Source organism: Maylandia zebra, linkage group LG19 (genome assembly GCF_041146795.1).
Source record: "Maylandia zebra isolate NMK-2024a linkage group LG19, Mzebra_GT3a, whole genome shotgun sequence".
In the NCBI taxonomy this organism is placed as follows: domain Eukaryota; kingdom Metazoa; phylum Chordata; class Actinopteri; order Cichliformes; family Cichlidae; genus Maylandia; species Maylandia zebra.
The window spans coordinates 7,446,528-7,474,013 of record NC_135185.1 but is presented as its reverse complement, the minus strand read 5'-3'; the positions used below and the strand labels follow the sequence as shown (position 1 = coordinate 7,474,013).

Here is a 27,486-nt window from a genome sequence, read left to right as displayed (position 1 = left end):
CTGGAAGCATTCTTTGTTTACAGCATTTTTTCCACACATGCCTAAAACTTTTGCACAGTACTGTAAATGGTTGGAAATCATGGCTCAAGTTGACCAGATAAAGCTTTGAATCTCAATTATTTCATTTAAAGCATGTGTCTAACTATCTTGCTTCACTTACTAAGAAATAGTCACCAACACAGTATATCTGACAGATTAACTAGTGGGTCTGTATTTTCAATAGTCATGCTGGTATTGGCATTCATAAAGGCAGATAAATGAAAATTTAAAAGGTAAATAAGACGCCGGAGAATCACCCTTCAGCCAAGTTATGAGTGTCGAAACTGCATAATTTATCCACCCGAAGGCACTCTGCAACTTCCCTGTTGGCAAAATATGTGCAGAAACACAACAATGAGCTGATCTAAGCAAAGCGTAAAAGCAAGTAAGCAATTACACAGAACGAATGTTAAGGAAATCTTATTATATTCTGTATGTCTGAAAGAAAGAATATCAGCTGTATACATTGGTCGCTAGCACATACACCCTCTTAAATCTACCTTGTCCTTTTTTATGTTTAGCTTTTCTAATAATCGTTATTTGCTTTTCAAGTGTTGGCAGGCATATAGATTCTTGTTTACATGCGGACAGAGCCACAGCGATAGCTACCCAGTATTTGTGTTATGCTAAGCTACTCTTGCACTTCTATACTGCTTCAAAATTTATGCCATGCAGCTGGTTGTATGATAAATGTACACATACATAAAATGTCTTTTTAAGAAGATATTTACACATTTCCCATAACTTTTCATAACTAAAAAATACAAAAAATAAATAGCTCCCTGTACTTCCTTAGAAAACCTGCATGATTAAAACCTATCGGTTACTAATGTAAGATATTTTTGTGATTTCTTATGATAACTGTCACTGCACAAGAAAAAAAAAAAAAGAAAAATCGGTTGTGACAAGTCTGCTTATCGGAACATTTTTGGTTGTGTTTCATTCTGATGCATAAAAGAAGTCAGCAGAAGCAAGTTTGTAAAACTAAACACCCTAGTGGTATTTATTCTCCAGGCTTTCTTTCTAACACTTTATCCTCAAGCATTAGGGGGGAAAAAAAATCAGTTCTGTCATCTGAGTTTTTTGTGCTAAAGAAAAAAAAATGTATGTGGCATAATTCACCAACATCCTGCTACTGAACTATCCTCTGCTTCTCCAGGGTATGTGTTGGATTGTTATGGCAGTCATGCAAACATTATTTTTCTCATCTTTGTACCCAACACACACATATGCATCATCCCCATGCAGCCCGTTTATCTGCAGCTATTACATCAAACATATCTTGAATAGCAGACGACGAACATGGATGCACTGAAATATGTAGCTTTTATATTTTTGCATAGCCAGCTTTATTTCAGCTTAACTGTGACATCTGTTATTTTTTCTACTGTTTAGTCATTTTACATGTGCAGCAAAATAAACCCTGTAAACACAGACATGCTCACCGCTTAGCAGCCTGAGGTGGTGCTAGTATTCCTGCGTCATAATCTGCTCCGATCCAAATCATTTTTCTTTTACTCGTCTTCGCACATGCGTCTCTCTCCTAGCTATAATGAAGATAATGATGATGATAATGTAACTATCATTATGGCTTCATTAACCTTCTTTTAGCCATAAAACAACAAGCCTTTTTATATAAACGTGACGTTAGTCTCATAACTGAGTAAGTACAAGTCATAGGTGTCAAATAAAAATGGGAAAATTCATCCGATATCACTGTATCTCTAATTTATGCACAATGACATCAGTGTACTAAAGACCAGCTACAGCAATGTATAATACCTAGAGGTTAAAAGGGTGAAAGATATACATCCTACTTGGAAGCTTAGTGTTTCTCATGGTTTCACTTGGCATTCAGTCCTAGATTTGTTTCTCGCATTTTTTGTGTCCCCCCCCCCCCCAACTTTGTACAAATGGAACCCCGACTTACGAAATTAATTCGTTCCTTTCGTAAGTCAAAAATTTTCATATGTTGAAGCACCCATTGGGCCTTTTGAGTGAACGATAGGCTATAGGCTAATTGCTAACTAACGACGTAACAACAATACGTCGTTCAAGTGGAACAGCGAAGCGCAAGTACGAACGCCAAGGGGGTTGTTTATATTTTTATGCAGTGTCTGGCTTCACTCCAATAATATGATCAATAGCAGAAAACCCTGTAATATATTATAGTTGAAATTAGTAGCACTAAGGCCATCTATAACAAAAACGATTCATGAAATGCATATCAGCACAGACAGAGATGTTTAGAAAATTATTGAACAAAGCCAAATCTTTTTTTTCTGTATCCTGGAGGGTTGCTCTGTTGACTGCTCTTTTATTTATGTGTCACATCATGCCAGCCTCCTGTGGATGCTGTGCTTCTCTGAACTGTGTCTTACTCTGAGTGTTGTGATCAGGAGCAGCATCATGAAGATTCATGTGCTCTGCTTGTATTGAGCTGTTTGGCACTGACAGATGCAGGAAGAGATTTAGAAGGATTGGAGGGAATGCACGTTATCCATGTTGCCGGCTTTGCTAGATCAATGAAAATACACCAAGAAGATTTCTCTGTTGTGAGACACTAAACTTCCCTTCATGATCAAATAGAGGGCTTTGTATCCAAATATAACCCTGTTTCCCCAGACAGCTGAAATCTTGTGTAAAATGTAAAGAAAAATGAAACCTCAGTAATAAGAAAATAATTTAAACACTTTCATGTTTGACTATTTTCAGTTAAAGACAACTAAAGCTGAGAAATAAGATGACAGATATGTGATCAATTTGAATATGACACCAGAAAAATGTTTAAATCTTTACAGAACACATGTCCCAAAATGTATTTTGTAACGTATTCTGTTATGTTACTCAATGAGAGTAATGTATTCTGAATACTTTGGATTACTTAATACATTATTAAGCTTTTTACAATTATATGAATGTACTATTGCTGTGTGATTCTTTACTATTACTGAAGAATACTCGCCATACCAACACCAACTAGATTTTTAAATCTTAATATAAAATGAGTAACAGTAGGGTGGACATTAGGTAAGGCTGCACTTTTTGCAGCGATCTTGTATAGAAAACTATTCCGCACATATATAAAACAGGTCCGCGGCTCCGAACCGCAGTAAAGGGGCCTCTGGCAATACGTCGGGTTCTGTGTCGGGCTCGTAGCGGAAAAATAGCTTTACTTTGCTAGCGGCAGGCATTTAGTCTCTTAATGCGTGTTTTGTTCCAGCGTGGAATTATCAAAAATAGAGAGGGCATAGCCTAACATACGAAACAGGAAAAGGCCGCCGTGTAATCCCTGCATTTCAACAAAGTAACTGTATACTAAATACCACCTTTTTAAACAGTAACTGTGACAGAATACAGTTACTCATATTTTGTATTTTAAATATGTAACGCCGGCACATGTATTCCGTTACTCCCCAACACTGTCTATGCATTGTAGTAGTGCTTTACCTTGCATGCATGGATGCACCAACAAATTTGTTTTTAAATGTCTCTCCGAGCCCATGCAGTGATTACATACAGAAGTGTTTTAGTACTGTCTGAGGCCCTAAAGATCATGGATATTCAATACTGTTTTCAGACTCTTATTTAGAGGAAGTTATCTGAATTCCTGCACTCTTAATAATATTATGTAAAGCAGATGACAAAATTATTTCTTTGCAATTTTAAATTGTTGCATATTTCTCCAGCACCCACTCATCTTTACTTCTGAAAAACAGAAAGAATGATGTCTCTTTTCTATGTGAATTTTTAAAATAGGGAATTATTCAGTTAGACATAGGGGTAAAATGATTTGCACAGCCTTTTTTGTTGATTTATATTTTTATGCAGTGTCTGGCTTCGGTATATCTAACTCTAATATGATCAATGGCAGAAAACCCTGCAATATATTATAGTTGAAATTAGTAGCACTAAGGCCATCTACAACTAATCTATAAATTTGAATTATTTGTTATCATGAGCTAAAGACACACACATGTGCTGTCAGATGCAACTGATTTAGAGCCAGTGGTCCTTTAGGGACAGGTTTATTAGTCGTCATAAAGGTTATTTTATTGTCAAAGAACATGAAAGTGATATATTTAATTTGTGTCAACTCAGACCGATAAGTAAAGGTCACTGAAAAAAAAGATGAAAAGATGCAGCAGGTTCATTCACTGCCCGATTCCATGTATGACTTCCTCATTTTGCACTTTCATAAACAACATTAGTTTCATAATCATGAAATGTCTAACGTGTGATGTCTTAAAAATAAAAATGCTAAATATATTTAGGGATATTTTAGAGACTGAGGCTGATCTGAAACCTAAACAGGCTCAATTCCCCCCCCCCCCCCCTCCCAAACTGGTGGCGGCAGATGGCTGGTTGTGCCAGAGGTTTCTTCCTGTCAAAAAGGAGTAGTCCTTCCCACTGCCACTAAGTGGTTGCTCATAGGGGGTGGCCTGATTGTTGGGGACTTTACCCTGAAGTATAAAACACAGGTTGTTGTGATGTGGTGCAAAATGAATGAAACTAAACTGAACTGTATACCACTACAGAACAACAATACATAGTAAATTATTATATGTACACAACTTCTTACTATAATGATCATAGTTTATGTACATATGCACCCCGTCTCCTCCTTAAAAGGTGAGCCAACCTAAAAGAAACTTCGTCACACAAAGATTTATTATTTTCATTTAATCTTTTCTCTGCAAATGCAACGTTATGCTCTCCATTTCCGGGTCTTACGTGTCTCACATATGTTTGTTTAACAAATTCTGTATCCACGTAGAATTTTGTTCCCATCATCACAAAATACAGAATAAAGACTTTAAAAAAAGCAACACAGGCCTGGCTAGTATTATACAGGCACGAAGAAAAAAATGGAGGTGTCTGTATGTGTATTTGGTGGTTTGTAGTTCTATGGTACTGAGTGCCAGTCACTGACAAAATATAAGCTCTAGAACAACAATTATAGCAGATGCGTCTTAACTTTGAGTTTTGTAGATCAAATGTTGATATTAACATGAAAATATTCCTTCTTTCCAAAAATTACATTACTTATGAAAATGAATAATAAAACTACTCTATATGATGAGAAGGTATGTCAAGATAAAATTAAGCATGTAGCTGGTGAAAAAGTGCTGTTTGTTTTGTAGTTGAGAGTGAAAAGAGTAAAGACAGTTTCATTTCACCAAAAAGGTAGAGAGTATAACAAGACACCAAAGACCTTCCTAGAAAATACCACAGCAGATACAAACAGCAAGAACTGTTCTGAACAAGTGTAGATTTGTGAGGACAATGTAGAAAAACATGTCTAACTGATAACCTTGATAAGTCTGAAACAAATGCGTCGGTGCTCAGCACACTAAGATCAGTTAACAAACAAGGCATTCGTGGGTTACTTAATACATCCCACTCCTGACCGAGAAGCAAAACAAGGGTCGGCGGTGATATATCAGAAGAAATTCTGAAATGCTTGCTGGGTGATAGGAGACAGTTTTGCAGAGTGACAAAACAAAACAGGAACTGTTTGGCCACATGGATCACTGGTTTGTCTAGCATAAGAATAGCCTGGAGCAGCCTTCTTAGGCTGCAGATTTCGATCCCAAAGAACATCTTTGGTGGGATTTAAGGAGAGCATTTGCAGCACGGAAGCCATCAACTTCAATAAGATGGAAGCTTTTGGAAGGGAACAAAAGGCAAAGACTTCACAAGAGAGACGTCTGAAGCTTGTCTTACCAAAAAACGCTCATTAGAGGTCAATCAAGGTCTATGGAGGTAAAAAGGAGCTTCAGGAGTGCTGAGGTTGGGAGCTGAATACTAGTGCATGGGGCGTTTTTATTTATTTTTTTTTAACTTAAACTCAAAATGTCAGCTTATGTTATTAAAATTGCTGTTGCATGAATACATATTACGTCTCCATTTACTGAGACTTCATGCATATTTGTCTATACACATCAACATGATACATATTAAGGTGAGAGGATTTGAATACTATTGCCTCTCTGCATAGTGTATATAGAGATCCGGAACATAACATGAATGCATGTTTTTGTTTTGCAAGTTTATCTTTTCATCAAAGCATCAAAACTGTTACCAGAACACAAAAATGCACAGAAACAGACCTAATTTCCACAAGCCCAAACTGCTGTTTTAAATACTATTTTCAGTATGGCCACATTTATAATTAGTGTTAGTGTGCATTAAATATATACAAACAGTGCTTAAACAGAAGTGACTTTCAAAACCACTCTCACAGGAAGAGAAACATTAAAAAAAAAAAAAAAAAAAAATGCCTGATAACATTCTTCAGAAATCAGGAAGCTGTCGACTTGCAAGCAGGAAGTCAGATCTGGTTAGCACAGTATCACACATACGCCTCATCACTTTCATTGATCTGCTGCATGTGCATTTGTTTGTGTATGCGAGTGTCTTGTTTAGAGTCAGTGCTTTCATCATTGCCCAGCATACACATGAGGGAAATATCTGTCAGTCAGCTGAGTTTACATGTCACAAACCCACAAGCAAGGCAACATCTGCTCTGCTTGACACTTGATATAACGTCTTATATGTCAAATGACAAGCTCTCTCTCTCTGATAAACCAAGACCTTGGACTGATACTAGCTATCTAAAAAAAAAAAAAAAAAAAAAAAGGGTAGAAAAAAAAAAAGATGGCAGGCAGCTGCTTGTTGCCTTTGCGATTGTGGGTTAGCATCAGATTGAGGACGACTGACAAAGTAACAGCTGTCTGACAGAGACAGAGGGGGTTTCAGCAGGGAAATTTTTTTTACTTGCGATCCTCTTATGATTTTTATCACCAGAACAACAAATATCCCTGTGGGTTTTAAATCAAAACACCAGCCGACCTTTACTACTTCTTTGAATTCTCTTTTTTGATCTGGTTATTAAAGAGAAAAAAGTGAAAGGAACATAACTTCCCACCATTCTTTCCAGGACAAAAAATTTCTTAAGGTAAATTCACGAGATGACTTTATAATTTCCATGTTCTAAGATGAACCCCTGTGGCTATATGCATGTGCACACAGTTAGTAAGATCTACCACTTCTCTTATCAAGTCACAGAGCACCATTGCAGCTGAAAACTGCGGGAAACCCAGCTCTTCCCTACCAGGCATGACAAACTCACAGAGAGAACAAAGCTTGTTTCAGTAAACAAAGCCTACTGAGAATTCTCCAAGAAGAGCTGCAAATGCTCTTTGCTCAAAAAACAATTGGGCAAGAAAAATATTGCAACTATATGCTATAGGTTTACAATTTCCTGGGTGGTTGGTGTGCAAACCAAAGCAAAAGAAGAAGAAAAAAAACCCTGAGGGAACAGGTTTGTGTAATTTCTTTTCTTTTTTTTCCCTTTAACCCGAGTCACAAGTGCCATCCTACTGAAGTATGACACAATCTAAAAGAGGCTAAAGCAGGATGAATATATTGTTAGTAAGAAAAGTATCAGCAGGTGAAGTCGGGTGGAGCTTAAATAATGCCCATTACCATTAATCCCCTTTTAAAAGAAGCACCAGCAGCAGGACAAATACTAATATGAAGCAATCCCCAAAGCTTGAAAAGTTGAATTAACATTTCATGAGAGATAAGTTCAAGTCTGCAATTTTACATAACATCATTACCGCTTCACATTTACTTTGTTCCATTTATACTCAATTCATGCCCCAACTGTTTTAGTTCACTCATATTTCATTATATTTACATGTGCACAATAGTGACATACTGAGGGGGCAACAGGCTGGCTACTCAATGTCAGAAATACATTATTTCTCTAGCAGGGAGAAGGTAGGCAGTGCACCACTAAAAGGAAGGAGATACAAACACATCTTAAGATGCCTCCATATGTTGGCTACAGGTATTTAATCAACTGCAAGGGACTGATGCATTCTCCGCACAGTTGTGCATGACTTTATAGGTAAGGATCACTCGTTATTCTAATCTGGTACAGATGCAGCCTTTATTTCTGTCTTGATGTGAATTCAAAATGCTTCAAGACAAGAGGAAGTCAACTTATACGACCCTTTATGTGTCTATAAACTGAGGCAACCCTTTTGTCCATATAAACTGAGCTAACATTCCTCTACATGTAGGTTGATATATTGTACAGCTGTGTGCTGCAGGTACATGCAAAACAAATGCCAGAACCCCCAGGAGGGACAACCCTGGAATTTACAGGAGAGGTGAGGCTGAAAGTCTTAAGTGAAGAGGGCAAGAGATTAAAAGGAGCTCCTGCTGCGTTAATATGGGAATCTACGAGGTCTGGGCCAGCACAGGAGAGGAGGCCGGGCCTTTTGTTGGCTAATTGTGCCCACAGGCTCTTCTGGCAACCGTCCACTGGATCTGTGGTCGCTGAGAGAGCCCAGGCAGAGAGGGAATTCCTCCCGACGCTCTGCTCCGGGCAAACAAGCTTGATCATATACACATTTTAAACAACATGCCAACATTTAGCCTCTCTGTTTTTAAATTTTGCAACAAATTAAATAAAACTTAAGCCAGCAGACTTTTTACACACACACACACACACACACACACACACTAAATGATAATTTCCTGTATATGCTGGCATTTTGCTTTCCAAGAGAAGTGGTGGCATGCAGGTAAGAAAGCACAATGATGCATTTTGTATTTTTAAACCATACTGGAAGCATAAACTTTGATGCATCTCTTTATTTCATTAAGGTGAAGTTCATTTTCAATATGAGACTTTTATTTTAGTAACACAGGGAACAGTTTCATGACATTCTTTGAAATTTCACTTATGAACTTTCTCAATCTACTCTTCTACAACTCCCATATGTTTCTTATATAGACTATAGATGACCCCATTGAAACAAAGGGCTGAAAGCAGTCAGTCAACTTTGCATATGGCAGAGCCTAAGAGTACAGCACTAGTGTGCTCATTCAAACACCATCATTCTATTTCAAATGGTGGTCTTTGACAGCAAACTGCAGTTTCAGTGGCTATATTAGAAATGCGAGAAGCCACCGCAGCATTCTACAAGGAGTATAAGCGTCTGCAGTAAACACAGAGCCATTTAAGACAACTACAAGGCATAGAGAAGATTCAAACCAAATGTCATTTGTGTGACGTAATATGTGAAGAAACATGATTTGGCTTGATAATTAAACTCATCGCAACTTTACAAGGTCACAGTCAAGTTCAATCCCAGCTCCATCAGGACAGGTCCTCTCTGGTCTCTCACCAGATTCACACACTCACACTGTGAGTGCAATATTCCACTCAGCTGTCAGCTTCACTCGTCAACAAAAGCCTTCATGCAGTTTTCCCACGCAGGAGCCACAAACCGAGTCAATAAAATCTTTCCAGAGGGAACGCATTTACTGTATATGTAAGGTTGCAATTTTCAATGAATTTTCAAAATCTGAATATTTATCCCGGTGGGGGATAAATAGTTGGAGCTTCTACAGTTTAAGGTTTTCTGTGTTATATTAAACGTATTACCAGTAATACAACACAAAAAAAATGTAAGGATCTAAGTCAATCTTTAGACTGAATGTCACCACATATATATTATGGAGGAGATTTCATAATTACGTGTTTACCAGTACTGATTCAGCAAGCTTCTACTGCACAGCTGTCCAGGTGGTATCCTGGATAAATCACATTATTTGATGTTTTTGTCCAATGGACCTTGAAATACAATGAGTTACATCAGAAGAAAAAAAATCTATTTTTTCTTTTGGTTTCCTTAAAAGAGATTGGTAGAAATCTCGTTATTCAAACTGAAGGATATAATGGTCTTCATGTTTCCATCAAGCTCTCTCTGTTGTGTTTCACCAAGTCATGCTGCTCTAAATAAATAAATAAATAAATAAATAAATAAATAAATAGATTCAAAGGCATTTCAGTTGCTACACTGACAAGTGATCGAGAAAAAAAAAATAAAAATCACAACTATCACATTTAAGTTTGAAGACTTCTTTCTGTATCTTCTTGCAGCTTTAGATCCAGATTTCTTCACATCAAGTTATACTTTTCTAAATAGCTGCAGACAGCTGTGTCCTCAGGCTCTTGTCTGACGTTGATGATGTCACAACAGACCCTTGACTGCGAGGCTCGCTACGGCCAAGCTGTCTGGCAAGCAGGTGGACTGTGGCTGTGTTGATGCTGGACAGCAGTGTGCGTGGGTGCACTCAGCCATATGCTCTTGATGTGTGTGTGTCTTTATATGTATCTGTTTCAGCACCTTTTCACATTAATAAATTAACATCTATAAATTGTCTTTTTGCTTTGGGGAATCTACAGGTGTTTTCATTTTGTGTATGTGTGTGTATAAGTGACTCGCCTTGAGTACCATTTGTTCACATGTAAATTTAGCAAAAGAATATGTTGAAAGCAGAGTTACTTCAGGCTGATTTGCAGCAAAACAAAATGTTCAAGAAACATTTCCTGTGTTTAGAAATAAAGAAAATAACCTGACGAAGCTAGCAACAACAAAATACAATTTTGCAAATGAAAACTCAATTAAATTTATTTTGAATAATTAGTAGTAGTAATTGAGTTTACACACACACACACACACACACACACACACACACACACACACACACACACACACACACACACACACACAATTGAATATTTAACTCTTGGTGTAAGGTCTGTGGACCGAAAAGCTGTGTAGTAATCCTCTGGTCTTTTCACCAGAGAGGGATTGATGGTTACAGTGAGCTGGCTGGTGTGGGTTCACGTACTCTGCGGCGTGGCAGAACAAGACATCGTGACTGAGGTTAGGCACAGGAAGAATCTACAGTCTAACCCTCTCCACCATTTCATCATTATTTCACCTCGTTTCCTCTTTCTGTCCATCCACCATTTGTTGCTACATCTCATTTTCCATTTTCACATCTTTCTCTCTTCCTTTTCTTTCTTCTCTGCATTTTCACCTGATTTCCTGGTATAGGATTAAGCTCAGGTGCTGAAGCACAGACACCCTGTGTGTGTTTATAGGAAGCCAGGCAGTGAATGAGCAAGTTAGTGACTGAGGATGTAATTCCAATATATAAACAAACACACACACACACACACCAGCCAACCACTCGCTACAGAAATTGGCTGCCTCGATTTTCATAGAAGGGGGGAATGAGGGAAAAAAAAAAAAAAAAAAAAAAAAAAGGCCAGTGCTCGGGGATTCCTGCTAATTGCTTGCACATTCCCTTCTTCCTCTGGCTCGATTAAAGCCAGGCCACCATCTCCCTTTCAAGTCTGCTGTTCTCCACACAGCCATGTAGGCTGCTCAAGCCTGCCCACTATCCGACAGCATATCTCATTGCCTTTCATTTGTGGTGTTCCCCCACGGAACTACTCTGACAGTTTCAGACTTAATCAACGTGAAGCAGCAAAAGAGAAAAAAAGTCCATTACATTATATATGCAACATGCTTTCAGTTTACTTGCATCAAGTCTCTTCATGTTTACACAGTATTGTGTGAAATATTATTATATTTAGGATTTTTTACCTACAATTAACATACACTTAGCATTTTAGTGGGTAAAGTGTAAAATTGAATGGCTGTTTTAATTAAATAAGCCTTTAAAGCTGTCCGTTCACCCCCCCGGTGAGAATCAAACCACTAACCTGAGCAGTGTCAGTGGCCTGCCCTGCTCTGCTCACTAGCTGTCTCTTTGCTTAGCTCAATTGCATCCTGCAACACATTGACAGAATTTAAATTATGCAACCTTGGATCTGCATTGTTCTCCTCAATATTTTTTATGCCATTACTCACTTCTAGCCATCTCGTTTAATCCTCCATCTGACACTCACTGTAGATTGGGTTTGTGTAGTCCTCTGTACGTTTTATTTCTTTAGCTTTCTTCATTGCAATGCTGTGAGACCTTTTGCTCTTCTCATTTACTTGTTATGCTTCTATACGTCTCTGAACAGGTGCTTGCCATTAAGTAACTGTCCAAGTTTACTTACAGTTTAGGCAGATCCAGCTTTCTAGATACTATATGTGCAAAAATAACGACGCAATTTTGGTGCTGCAGCACCCGGCCTTTATGACTTATACGGTTGCATGCGGCAAGGACAAAAAGGACATTAGACACAGGGTGAAGGAAGTGTGCAAAAGAATTCCAAGTGTAATCTCTGCATTTAACAGCTGTATGCAAACAGCAGCATGGCACAACTAACCTCAGCATGAACAGGAAGGAGGAAACTATCTGCAGTACTCATCGTGACGCAACCTATTTCTGCAGTTCTCTATACATCCTGTCTCAGCTGTGTGGGTCATACATGACAGGACATGCGCTTGTGTGTGTGCACATGTATGGGTATCATTCAAATTATAATACAGTGAAAATAAACATTCAATCTAGCTTCCATGCAAGCCTACAATACAGCTTTGCGTATATAATGCTACTTTTTAGCATGCTGATGTTTTTGCTCACTCACATCAAAAGGGAAGGTTTACAATCAATGTTCAGGAATTCATCAACATGGGTATCTTTAGTAATTATTCCAAGATGTCTTTGTTGGAGAAGGGGTGTACATATCAAGAGGAGGGGAGGTGCAGTATAGCAGCATTTCTACAAGTTGATTCAGTTTTGTTTGCTGGTTTTAAATTAAATTCACTGCAAAGGAGAAAATACCCTGCACAGTACAAGCTGTTCTGTGCTGCGGAGCCTGTGCCGTCTTGGTTGAATATACAAAAGTGATAATAAATGGGAACTGAAATAAATGCCTCGGCCGTGCTCAGTACTGCTTCCTGTGTTTATAACCTGAAAATATCTCTGCATATGCAGAATGTGCAGGCAGCGGTACCAGAAGGGTTTGTTCCCGAAGTCATACTGTTATTACTCATACTATTATTAGTTGTAACAGTATGAGTAGTGTTAACTAATCATGTTTGACTACATGCAGGGAAATGAAAAATGAAAAAAAGCTTTGGCCAGAATGTTGTTGCATTTTGCTAGCGTGTATCTGCATTCTTGCCCGACTCTAAACAAAGACCAGCACTTGGAACAAGAGGTCTTGGCCTGGATATCGATTATCTGTTAGTCTGAAAACTGCTAGATTGTCTGTGTTATGACATGTGGACTAATCCTCTGTTTTCCGTGTATGTGTGTACAGTCTGAAGACTGTCAGCACCAACACCAAAGATGGGAGGAGACTGCCAGTTCTGTTTTTTCTATTTTCGAAATTTAAAAAAAAGAAACGGCTCTATACAAATATGTGGGAGATGATGGCAGCTGACAACTGGCTCCGAGTTAAAAGCATCTATTGTGTTTTGAATGAGATTAAGTCATGCCCTCTGTGTTAAAAGTGGATCAAATCTGCACTAAAGAGCCGTTAATATCATCTTTGACTTTCACTCTCTGAAAGCCACTTATACATCATCATGAATCCAAACATACAATCTGCTACTAAAAACAAAGAATACTTGAGTAGAGAAACAAGGGCTTTACATCCATTTTTGAGAATAAAATGAGACTTCCCCATAATTGCCAATGCCTGCGAGACTTCCCGCCTTTATAATCAGGGTTAAAAATATCTCCAAATGGTATAAGTAGATTCAGCTTCACTTGATATGCAGCACACTAGTATTTACACCCATTTTTATCTGAACATTGAAAAAACTCTTTAGAGATCTTTTTCATACTTCCACATCTGGGCTGCTATAAAGCAGTGAGGACATGTGAAATTAAAAGATCTGCAATCGTAACATGAAAAATACCATGTTGGGACTACAGGGCTTTTTTTGTACAGTGCTAATGAAGCTAATAGACACAGCTGCCTAAATAGCTTGTAAATACCACATTAAGGTCCTCCCTAATGTGGAATTTACAAGCTAGCAGACTAGATTTAGTTCATGTAGCATGTTGTGCCTACTATTAAAAAAAAACATAACGAAATTCAAAGCTTCAAAGTATCAGTCAAAAATCTCAATTTGACTCAGATTCTTTATATGTGATATATTTATTTATATATATATTTGAAAAATTATAGTAAATGATCATATCTTATCATATCTGACTGCTTATATTTTGATTTGTGGAGGTGAGGGCTGGACTAATAGACTAGATTTTGTTAACAAGCATAGTAAGGTTGCTTTATTCACTACTGTTTGGCTCGACGCTTTTAAGATATACACGAGTACTTGAGTGTTTTATTTATCCTTTTCAGGTCTCGTAATCCAATTTAGTGAACTGATGTTTGGCTAATGACATCACTAAAGTGAGTAATTTAATTTAGATGTTAAAAGGAATGCAACAGAGCTTGTGTTAAAGTATCAATGTGTTCTGCTCCTTAGACCTTAAGTCCACATTTGAAAATATACGTCCTATAACTTAGCTTAGTCCTGACCTTAAAGGACAAAATTCAAAGAAGGCTGTCAGAGGGTTTTGCAACATACAGTAGGGCTGCACGATTTTGCATAAAATGAGAATCACGATTTTTTGGCTTAGAATTGAGATCACGATTCTCTCACGATTTTCTTTTCCAGTATAAATATTTATTGCGCTTATTAACTGCACATCAACTTCGTAACAGTTGAGACTGAACATAAAAACAATAAATATAAAAACAATAAATAAACATTAAAAACAACAAATGTCTCACATTTTGTCGTTGCCACAAAATGTTGTACTGCTTGAAATTCCGTCTCCACCGTTGCTCGACACTGCGTGTATAGAGCAGGTAGTGCAACAATAGAAAAATAGTTGCGGGACGGCACTGTGTAGCGTTTGTCTAGGGTGTTGATCATTTTCCTAAATCCCTCGTTTTGCACAGTGTTGCTGGGAGCCATATCTTTGGTCAGGTCATAAGTGATAGCCTCCGTGATTTCTTTGTGCCTGCGGGAGTTCGACGGGTATAGGGAAGCGCTGTATAAGGTTCCCGTTATTGATGTTTGGGTGGTTGACCGGGACGGATTTTCTCCTGTCACTTTCTCGTCATCCCTGATGTGTTCTCCGTTGTTTTTTCCCTGCTAATGTTAGCATCACACGGCACAGCTTCTGTATCACGTGGTATAAAGCTCCGCCCTTGTCATTTGTTGAGCAGGAAGAGTGAGCGCTTGTTTTCATGCAGAGTACGTCCCGGATCAAAATGCGGTACAATCGTCGTTGTCTTTTTTTTTTTTTTTTTTTTTTTTTTTTTAAATCGTTGTCATTTGGAAATGAGATCGCACATAAGTATGAATCGAGATCGCGATTTTCTAACGATTAATCGTGCAGCTCTAACATATAGTATAGCAAAATTAATTAAAAGAAAAGAAAAAACAACAACAAAAGAAGAATTTGGTCGGTTGCTGTTAAACACTTCCACAAAGGCAAGTCAAGGTAAAATTACATCATCAGTGTTGCCTCACTGTTAAAAAATTATTGCAAGCTAGACCATTGGTCTTGTTGGTGGATACCACTAAATTCTTTTTTGTTTCTTTCTTTTTTGCCTTTTTTAAACCACAAGATCTAGTTTAAATGGGTATTTAGTATTTAATTTAATACCCATTATGCTGTAGAAAATGTAATGGCCAAGAGGTGTGAGGTGCACCTGATTAATTTGAAAACGCAGTAAGGTGCTAGGCCACACCTGGTACCACATCTCATTTTGTAACGTTGGCCTGAAAATAGCAAGTTTTGTTAAAAAATAAAGAATAAAAAAAATAAAAATCTCACAAAAGCCACACAGATTAAAATTGCAAGAAAATTAAAATCTGTATTGCAGATTTTAAAGTCATTCATTTTTCCCTGATTGTTTCCCAACTGCAAAAATATCCATTATAGCATTTTCTAATCTCAATCCAAGTATAGTAAATGTCAGCAGTTAAGTTCTCTTAGCTTTCTTAATACTACTTTTAATGGCAAACAGAGTTTTTTTTTAGCTTTCTATTTTCCAGTTATATATTATTTCCATTTCATTTTGATTTTTGTTTTTAATATTTAGCTTTTATTAGTCTTTGAAATTACAAAGATTGTAAGGTAATTTGTCAAGGACAAAGATTAAGAAATGACAATCGATATTAGAATACAACACCTGAAGACAGCTGACCAACAGTGATGTATATATTTTAGTATAAATAAAAAAATATCATCTTCTTCCCCCAAAAATGCACACCTACCCATTGTACAATTCTGCAAACGTGCCTGCATATTTTATGGAATTTAACATGCATGTAAAAGGAGTGCATATACGTGTGTGTGTGTGTGTGTGTGTGTGTGTGTGTGTGTGTGTGTATAAACTAACAAATGTATGTAGATGCATGTAGATAAGATGAATTGTGTATATAATTATGTGGAGTGCGTGAACATTATCTGACATAACTGGTATGTGAGTGTACTTTAGTGTGTGCAAATACACAGAGCGTGCGTGAATTTTCAAACGATGCCTATGTGTGACAGCGCTGCATGTGTGGCTGTCTTGTCGTGTCTTGCAAGGACGTGTTTTTGTGACATTTCAGTGCTTGTGCGTATTAGTATTTGTATGTGTGGTACTGTATAATAATTTGTATGTGTGTGTCAATGTGTGTTTCTCCTCTGCCCAGATGGCTGTGCTCAGAGGCTGGAGCTTCTGAGATCTGTTGCCAGCGGTGAATACTGATCAGAGATCACTGTCACATCTACAGCACAAACACGCACGCATGCACACAGGAACACGTCATCCATCTTCTTCCCCACACACCTCCACTTCCACATGGTCGAACTACTAATTCACACATCCACTGTGTGTCCTCCATGCTGATATCTTCTGGCACTGCAGGTCACGGATGCAACACTGATTATCTGACTCTGTCCCACCTGAAGATCGACACGCTACCAGCATGACTTGAGGTTGAGTTTTAAGTCACGGTTATTTGTGTTAAAATGAACTGTTTAAAAACACAGCAGACATGAGCATTTCCCTGTGAAGGCTGGACTTACAGGTCTTAATAATTTGTTTTGCAAATCAACTGCAATGTTTTTATTCATTCATAACAAGTCACATATTAATGATGTACTTAATTTATCCTAATGCAAATATGCTGAGCTTCTGTTCTAAATTACGCCAACATATTTTAAGCTTGCGCTGGCTGAAATGATGCTTGTAATTTACTAATAAAAACATTTATTTCGTATTCCAAAAGTCACATAAGAAACAAAGAGGATGATTTTGAATGGAACTTGCATACTGCATGCATATTGCTTTTGCTTGAAGAGTAGCATGTTGGGTTGTCTCAACCACTGTATTGGTCATGGACCAAATTATTAACTGAAAAAAGTCTACAGAATACCTTTTAATAAAAATACTTTTCAACTGCTGTTCTTTTTGTTTAAATCAAAGTATTCCTGCACAAATTTAAAAAAAAAAAACAACTATAATACATTTCAATTTATATCACCATCATATCCGTCATCATTGCACCATTCTGCATGCTGTTAGACTGCACTCCTACAAGCTGCAGGAATTTGCTAGCGTGTGATGAACAGGGAACAAAAACCAGTGAGGTTAAACTATGCCTCAGTATTGAAACCCACTGCAATATGTCCACACTGTGCAATTAGATTTGGACGTTCTGTGGTAATTTACTACTCCATAAAGTAAAAATTAATTTCTGAACTCTTTTATATAACCGTTTTGTTTTTTTTTTTCTTTCAACTGTCAGCAGTTTGCCACTGATAATGACACAATTTGGGTGCTTACCCCAAACTACGCAGCAATAGAGCTTTGTTAATGCTCACATAAGACAAAAGCAATATAAAGGTCTGCAGTCAGCTTCAGACGAACATTATTTTGGACTCCATGTTCCTGTTAAGTATGCTGAGTTTTGCTGCATGGAACAGCTTGCTCTGCTTTATTCAAAAATACAGAGGGCAGTAAAGTGAGTGTTGAAAGCAAGAAAGAAAAATCCTCTGGAAAGGTAATTGTTGAGTCACCAGTGGAGCTAAATATCTGCTGTCAGATTTCTGAACATGTACCTTTTTGACAGCATTTTTGATTCCTGACAGAGATCAATAATGCTACCAAATTTTTTATAAATGTACAGTTATGTTTAGAGAGGTTTTGTTTTATTAAAATCTGCTGTTAAAGCCAAGGTTACATTACACAACACACAAACACAAAAGTAATTTCCGATAAGCCATTACTATAGCAGACTTTCTCCTATTAATACCCGCAATTTTTAAAAACCTCTCCCTAGTAAGAAATCTTTTGAATACCTTTATGTTCACACCACCAAATTGTTCTGCTGTAAGAATCAAATCTGCCCTCTCTGCCTGTAATCAGCTAATGCAAATTATTTTTTTAGAGGACAAGCCACAGCAGTGTCCATCACACCCCAGCACATACTCAGGGATGTAGTTAGTGTGCAAAAAGCATGTTCACTCGTGTACGCACAAACACATATGTAGACACAAAACACATCTGAACTGTGAAAAACACAAAAATGAGCGCCCCCCCCCCCCCCCAAAAAAAAAAAAACAAACAAAAACAAACAAAAACAACACAGCTATATAAATGCATTCTTACAAAATACTGTAGACTACAAACAAAAACACACTGATATACACGCTAACACACAGATTCCCACACTTGTATTATCCTCAAAACATCCTATTCTCTCTCTCTCTAACACACACACACACACAGACAAAATGAAAGTGAAGCGGCAGCCGCATCACACCTCCAAATGGGCTATGGACTCTCAGAGGACTTTCAGTGAGGAGAGAACTCGCTGCTCTCCTGTGGCTGTCACCAACACTAATCTGTCATTCTTTATCTCACACACATAAACACACGTTTCAAGAGGCAAAAAAGAGAAAGAAAAACACATGCAGGCACTACACATGGATCCATGCACACACGCACACATGAATGCAAATGCACACAGTCTTACATTCATGAGCCGCACCAGTGCAACACTGAGAAAGTGCATTGTGATCCCAGGTTTCCTCTGCATGCCTTCTGTACATGCTCGACAGGTACACTGGCTTTCTATGGGTGGGTTTGCAATGCGATTGTTTCTCAAGGTTCAGTTCCTTAACTGATAATATACGACACAGGAACCTCTTGTGCCGCATACCAGACATAAACAAGTACAAGACAGAAAACCCCCCACAAATGCATACCAATACAAAAAGGCAAAAAAACAAAAAAAAAAACAACATCTGCGATCTGTCTTCCAAAACCCCTCCTCCCCTCAGAAGAAAATAAAAAATTAGATTTCTGTCACAAGTGGAACATTGCCACATTCCTAAGTACACAGAAAGGGCAAACACGAAAACAAGTATGTACAGTAGAGCACATGCACAAAAACATCTGCCATCCCTCAGAGCAGAGGTGGAAGTGGGCTGCACATGTTTTGCACAAGGGGTTCTCAGGTTTCACTAGGTAGGGAACCCCAAGGTTCTCCCAGTGAACGATGTGTCGTGCACAGCTGAGAAGCAGCTTTCGGAGCTTTGATCCACTTACCCGAAGGCACAAAATGAAGAACTTTGTTGGTCTCCATAGCTGAGCAAGTGGTGGCGAATGCACACTTCCTCTCTCCAACCGCCCCCCCTCCCCCCAAGTCAACCCATCATGGTTGTGTTATCCTGTGCTGATGAGTGTGAGATCACCTCTGCTCCCTTGCTCTGCTCTGTTTCTGACTGCCTCTCAGACACATGCAGTGACTCAGCCCCACTCTGCCTGCCTACTCACTCACTTGTCTGGGTCCTAGTGCCTTCTGCTTTACTCCTTTACTGCTTTACACCAGGCCCACCAGTCAGCGGCGTATGGCAGGGCATCATGCTGCAAGGCAAACCCAACATCAGGACACACCTCCTCAGCACAGTTCTCTTAACAATAACACGCAACAAGCCATCTTGTCAGCCATTTGTCCCTACACTTTCACAGAGCTTAAAATTCCCAAACTAGTTTCATAATGAATGTGAGATATTGCTTCACACTGACGTATGCATGTTCACTCACAGTGGCTGGTGTTATTAAACCAACAGTGGAACAGTGATGCAACAAAACCATCATGCATTTTTGCTGTGTGATCATTTTGATAAGCCAGTATTAAAGCTTGCTGCTATATTTGATTTCCTCAGTTTTCACTAACAATAAAGTATATTAAAATCAACTATAGCTATACAGACACTAGTATCTATGGGGAATGACTGTATTTGCCCAGCAGAACACACATTTATAAATCTCTCTTTCAACATGCTAAAACCGCTTTTTGCCAGTTTCAGTTTTTCTTCCAAGACATAATTAAAAGCATATAGAAACAACAATACAATTTAACTTTTCCCCCCAATGCGAAATATTATTTTCATAATAAATTAAGTACAACTGTAATTACAGGATCTTCTCTTACTAAAACACCTGAAAATAAAGTGCTCTGCTACTGGAAAGAGGTACAAATAAATGAAAAATAAATCAAAATGATTTGCATTTCCAATACTTTTAGACCATGTCTTTAACCTCTCAGTCTTTTTTATAAGATTATAGTTTTATGATCTGGTAAAATATTCTGTTCTGTTGTTGATATTTTTTTATTTTGTGATTGGTCACATAGTGTTTAACGCATTAGCTGATGCTAGTGTAAGTAAAGCCAGGTAAGGAAAAGGTATCCTGGTCATTCTGAACCTGACTGCCGCAACTAAAAAAAAAATAAAAAATAAAAAAACATATGTAAAGACAGCCTTTTAAAGGTCAAGCTGAGTTCTAACTAATAATTTGTATATATTTTCCATGTTTTGAAACAAAATACTATTCAGACATATTTATATATCTTCTATTTGTGTTTTCATTTACTAATATCAGCTTGCAAAGCTGAATGCATATTACGATTTTTAACATATCTGATCACATGCAAATGTACTGAGGTAGTTACAAAAATAATGAAAATACATTAAAAAAAAAAAATCACCATACAGATTTGCAAATGATTCTCTTTATTTGTTTAAACTGTATCCCTTAAAGTTTTTACTTCATTAATAGTTGGGCTTTATGAAAGAAATGGATGCATGTCATGCCCATCTCTCTCTTTGCATGTTTTCAATAAGTAGCTGCACTGTGTTTTAGCATTTTCTTCTATAGTTGACAATCTCAGTTGCTACCCTGATCACATTTGACTCACAATTAATTTTGCCTTGGTATGAAAGAAACATGATGGCACAGATGTGACGATATTGGGAGTCAGAAGAAGAAAGCAATTGTGATAAAACAACTGAAGAACAAAAACTAGGTGCTTGTGGCTAGATAAAAAGACAGAGCCTGGGACCAGATTTGTGTTCACACCTCTTCATTCAGCAGCCGTCATCTTTGTCCAGAAAACAAGCTCCTGCTAAGAGTATGTGACCTTTCAGATCCCTGTTCAGCTGTAAATACTATAATGCAAAAACTAAAAATATGCAAATTTAATCAAGTTTTTTTATTTAAAGAACACAAACTGAAGACGTGCTTGCACATTTGGGTTCAATTTAAAAGGCAATCAACCAAGCTCATTCCTTTCTTTTTATGAGTTGTTTTCACTCATGAGATTGTCCTCACAAGTTGCATACAGCTGATCTTGCAAGATAAAATCCTACGACTTACAAAAAAACCCAACCAAACAAAAAAAACTAAACATACATTGATTTCGATGAGGCTGCTGCCTCGGTTAAGTACAGCCTCCAAGAGACAGGACAACTTCTTGCTCATAGGACTCAAGCTAAAGTCACAGTGAAACAAATAAGGGCTATCGATAATCACATGGACCCACATAGCAAAATTGGTATGGCCCGGATCTGGCCCACACAATGTGCTTACACATGGCCTACATACTGCAAAGAATGACGGCCCTTTGGTGGCCCAGATCTGGTTTGCTAGATGTGGCCCACACATGGGCGAGCACAAGGCCAGTTGCAGGCACTGGTGGTCCTGTGCTGGCCCATGTGTGGATTACCTCTGCTAAACCTACCTTAATCAAACCATGTATTAACAACATGTGGCAGAACATGCAAAAGTTTTATAGTATTACAACATGGCATTTAGGTCTTCTAACTAAAATAGGAACATAAATAGTACCATCATTGTCAGACCTGGCACACATCTGGTTGACATACACCCTGCCTTGACACCAGTCAGTCCGAAGTGCCAGCTTGATGCCACATCCAGGGAAGACCTGTTTTCTGTGGGCCTGGGCCTCATACACCAAACCATAATCAGGCCAGATATGGCATACCATTGCATAAACAGTGGCGTCATTGCCAGACATGGCGCACATCTGGTTGACATACACTCTGCCATGACACGAGTCAGTCCGAAGTGCCAGCTTGATGCCAGATCCAGGCCAGACCTGTTTTCTATGGACCTGGGCCACATGAACCAAACCACAATCGAGCCAGATGTGGCATGCCATCACATAAACAGTGCCACCTATGCCAGGCCTGGCCCATATCTGGTACATGTCTTATCATGCCAGAAGTCAGCCAGCAGTGCCGACTTGATACCAGATCCGGGCCAGACCTCCTTACTATGTGGGGTGTCACATGGAATACAGCAGGTTAAAAACGATTGACTTCATTGGATGTCATCGTTCACATATCCACCCTAATTGAGGTAAACTGTTTAGTTGTGCTAATCTCACATGTGTTGATTTTTAAGCTTACACTATTGCTTTTTCACTATATACAAATGTATGGCAGGTAACATAATGAATGCACATAACATGAAACAGAAAAAGAAACATTTTTAAATAATTTAATGAACAAATGAACTGAATTGAAAGTCTTGTTCAAAGTCTCTTTTCATCCCTGTGAACTTATCATTGTAACAAATGTAACAATGCTTATTAAAACTAGGATTTTTAATAAGGAAAAAAATAGGTACAAGGAAAAAAACATTTAACTTCATTTTAATTTTATTAATCTGACAGAAACTACTGAATAATAATAATAAAAAATAAGAATTCTTACCGTGATGTAAATGTTCTTTGAAAGGTCATTTATTTGCATAAGTCTGCAAGTACAACATCCCTATGTGTGGTATGGCCAATGGGTCTGTTTTGCATAAGAACTGTTACACACAGTTAGGGCAAATGCATCACTTTGTGAGTCAGAGCCCTTTCTCCCCAGAGGATAATTCGTGTTCTCACCAAACCCGTGTAGCACAGGTGTAAAGACATGTGTATTCTACTTAAACATCAATGTGCACAGCTACCTTACATGCCTATTTTTTGGTTATCAGTAAGAGTATATAAATGAAAGCCTACAGTACATAAAAATAAGCTGGTAGTGTTTGGTACTTACAGCACCATGAAGACTTTATTCCTGCTTTATCAGTTTTTTACCATTTTGTTACACTTGCATGTTTCCAATGAAACAAATTTTAATATCAGACAAAGATAACCTGAGTAAATCCAAAATACCATTTTTAAATGGTTTTATTAATGGAGGGGAAAAAAAGCTATCCAAACTTACATGACCCAATGTGCCAGCATGAACCGCAATAAAGTATTTGTGATGATTGGCAATGAGTCTTTCACATCAATAGGGAGGAATTTTGGCCCATTTTCCTTTGCAGAATTGTTTTATTTTAGCCACTTTGGAAGGTTTCAGTATGAACAGCCTTTTTGTGGTCATGCCAAATCACCCCAACATGATTTAAGTCCGGACTTTAACAAGGCCGCTCCAAAACCATTTCAAAACATTCATTTTGTATTTTGAGCCAATCAAATGTGGACTTGCTGGTGTGTTTTGGATCATTGTCCTGCTGCATAACACAGCTTGCGCTTGTGCTTCATGGTACAAACCGATGGCCGGACATTCTCCTTCAGGATTTTGTGGTAGAGAGCAGAATTCATGGTTGTATCAATTACAGTAAGTTGTCCAGGTGCTGAACCAGCAGAGTAAGTCCAGACTATCCCACTACTACCACTATATTTGACTGCTGATATGATGTGGTTGGTTTTAAGACAGACATAACAGGACTCAAACCTTCCAAAATTTCAACTTTTGTCTGGTCAATCCTGGGAATATTTTCCCAAAAGTGTTGGGGATCATCAAGATGTTTATTTTGGCAACTGCGAGACGAGCCTTTGTATTTGTGTTAAAATCAGCACTGATTTTTGCCCTGGAACTCACCCAAAGATACCAAATATGCATAGTCTCCTTCTTATTGTTGTATCATGAACATTGACCATACCTAAGACAAGTGAGGCCTGCAGGACTTTAGATGTTGTGGCGTCTTTTGTAACATCCTGGATCTTTCGTTGTTGCGCTCTTGGAGTATGGCATTAAGTGTTGCTTTTTGAAATCCTTTACCTATTATCTATGAATTTTCTCCACAGGTTCAATTTGAGTGATTTCTTGATTAAATGGGTCTGGAAGTAATCAGGCCTTTGTGTGGCTAGTGAACTCTGCTTAAAAAAAAAAAAAAAAAAAAAGAAGAAAAAAGCTAATCATAGTTAATTCATGATTTAACAACAAGGGGGATTACCTTTTTTTAGCATAAGGCCAGGTAGGTTTGTATAGCCGTTTTTCCCTTAATAATTGAAAAGCATTCGATAACTGCGTCTTGTATTTACTTGGGTTAAATTGGTCTTATGTATTCGATGTATTCGCTGATCTGAACCACTGAAGTGTGCCTAAAATGGGAAAATGTATGAAATCAGGAAAGAATCAGGAATACTTTTTTTTATGGCACTGTATATGTCCTTGAAATGATCAAAAGTTTGAAGGTTCAATTTAGATTTGCTTCCATCTTTGTCACCAAAGTCAAATCTCATTAACATGGTGCCTCCTGGGTGCACCTGGGGCGTTTTGGGTACGGTGTCAAAATTAGATCAAATGAGTGGAAAGAAAAGAAAATATTTTAGATTAAGAAACAAACACCTGAAAACACAAAATCCATTTTTAGAGTTTTATTCTTGCTTTTCAGCTTCTCTGTTCTTACAATTGGTGAACCCGTTTTGATGTTGAGGGTCAGCTTTGTCCCACGAGTTTTCTACAGGCCATGTTTTCTGCTTATTTGTTTTTGTAGTTCTTATGTAGTTCAGCAAACTTCTAACAGCTACACACCAATAAAGCTGCACTTCAAAATACAATGGGTAAAAAAATCTAAACCTTTAATATGACTTATAACCTGTACAATTCAACTGAACAAACACCTTTTTATAACTGGGGAGAAGTGTTAAGACTAGTTTTTAGCACACACCTGTCATCAGCTCCAGTGAGTTCATAAAAATCAAATAAAGTTAAATTGTTGCAGGAAAGACATTTACTCAGACATTTTAGTCGCCTAGGTCAGCGGTCCCCAACCTTTTGTGCGCCACGGACCGTTTATGTCTGACAATATTTTCACGGACCGGCCTTTAAGGTGTCGCGGATAAATACAACAAAATAAAACCAGTACCAGTACACAAAAAGAAGAAGATTTATTCATAACACCAGTGTTGGGTAAGTTACTTTAAATTAGTAACTTAGTTACATTACTAGTTACTTCCATCAAAAGTAACTCAGTTACTTCAAGTTACTCGTTACTTTCAAAGTAACTAGTTACTAGGGAAAGTAACTTTGGTTTTACTCAGACTTCTCTTGTTAATGTGTTGCTAACTGGATACCCAGCAAGACTGCCAGTCTTCTAGCTTGCTTACTTGCCACAAGTGCACTGTGCCACCTACCAAAGGAAAAAATAACGTGCATATTTCCACGAGAGAAATCCCACGCCTGGACCGTCGTTGACCGTCGCCATGATTCTAGCCTACGTCACAGCGTCATGTGCGCTTTTTACATCCAACACAAAAACTGCAGTCGTGGTGCTTTGATTGTACTCAGAACTCAGACATTCTGCCTTCTGAATAGGAAGATGTAGGCAACACCAGACTGCAGATGAGCTGCATACAGGGCTGGACTGGGACAAAAAAAATCAGCCCGGGCATTTTGACTAGAGACCAGCCCACTATTATAGCAAAAATCATAAAGCCTTTGAATGAAAATAAACACTGTTGTGACAGTGATGTACACTGTTCTGATGGTATATATGCATCAATCTATCAATCGTTTGTTGTAAGACTCAGATAATTATTTATTAAAAGCGAGACATTTGAAATGAGATTAAGTATTTCCTTGTGCCCCCCTTTCCCTTTTAATGCTCTACCTGGCCCCCTGGCAACACTTTGCTAGATCCGCCCCTGCACAGTTACCAGCTGTCAGCTACATAAAAAAGGATCCTGGTGTTATTTGTCTCTCAGAAACAGTTCATAACTTCAACTCATTCATGTCACCTAAAAGGTAAACCTGTTTCTCCATCACAGCTCTGATGATTCAGTAAGGACATCTCCTGGTTTCATCTTCATGTTTCCCTCTCACCAGATAACCAAACGATATCATCACCAGCAGCTTACAGATGTGGCTCCAGCAAACATCAGCTGATACTAGAAATTAATATTAAATAAATTCTAACAACAGCTGATCAAACGTGCTGCTGTTGTTTAACGCGACATCCGCTGGTTTCCTCTTTCTGGCGCAAAGTGGACGATAAATAAACAAGAGAGCCGATCAGCTGATCATTGATCAGTTTCATGATTGAAGTAGAAACAGGAGAGGGAGGGGAGAGAATGAGAGGCAGCTGTGCAGCGTAAACACAGAATAACTCCAGCTTTGTGTCTTTTTCATTGTAGCTGAAGTCCGGGACAAACTGTTCCTTTTCACCTCAATACGAAACGCGTAATATTTTCTCTGAATACGAGACGATTCTGTTTTTTAGGGAAACGGTTGGCAACTGTAATAATTAACCTTATGAACAAAATAAAGTTCAACAGCATTAACATCGTAGCACCCACCCAGCTGTATAGAAACTCCGTCATGCTAGCTAGCACGCAGTACGAAAAAGTCAGCCCAACGAAAATAAACTCCACCTAAACTTGGTTTATATCTGACTCAGACTGCAGGTCATAACTTCTTACCTGAAGTTCAGTTCACCTGACACTCGGACCGGCGGCCGCTTCGGGTCTCTCATCCTCCTGCGTCCCCTTTCTCTCATCCACCTGCTGGCCTCCACCACTTGCTAATGTTACTGAATCTGTGGAAGCTCCGCGATAGCCACCACACGAAGTAACGACCCTATCTAAATCCCAGTAACGAGTAACGCGTTCCTGATTTTGGCATAATAACTAGTTACCGTGCTCGTTACCACAATAATAACGTAGTTACTGTAACCCGTTACTTAATAACGCGTTAGTCCCAACACTGCATAACACACAGGAAAAGACCCAGGGAAACTGAGTTACTGATAAAAAAAACAATGCTAAAAACTGATAAAAACCCTGAAAAGCATACATTTCACACCCAAGCCTTAACTCTTGCGCCCCGCTACCAAACAACTTACCGGTTCGTGGCCCGGGGGTTGGCGACCGCTGACCTAGACGAAACGCTACGGTCCCCAAGATCAAAGGGAAAGTTATGTTAGGAAAATGATAACAAAAGAATTTTTCAGGCATTGGAGATAAGGTGGAACACAGTGAAGACAGTCACGTGGAGAAA

The 27,486-nt window shown here is 38.3% G+C and overlaps 1 protein-coding gene across 3 annotated transcripts in view; it reads right to left on the bottom strand.

Moving 5' to 3' along the window:
• The window catches only part of slc4a11 (solute carrier family 4 member 11), a 101,993-nt gene that overhangs the window by 53,412 nt on the left and 21,095 nt on the right, over window positions 1-27,486 (bottom strand). The window contains exon 1 of one of the 3 annotated variants that reach the window (XM_004554779.2): window positions 19,448-19,624. The exons of the other annotated variants lie outside the window; for them this stretch is intronic. Within the exon in view, the coding sequence (XP_004554836.1) occupies window positions 19,448-19,484 (37 nt within the window). The 5' untranslated portion in view covers window positions 19,485-19,624. Of the gene's footprint in view, window positions 1-19,447; window positions 19,625-27,486 lie in introns of those variants that run through there. 3 annotated transcript variants of the gene reach the window in all.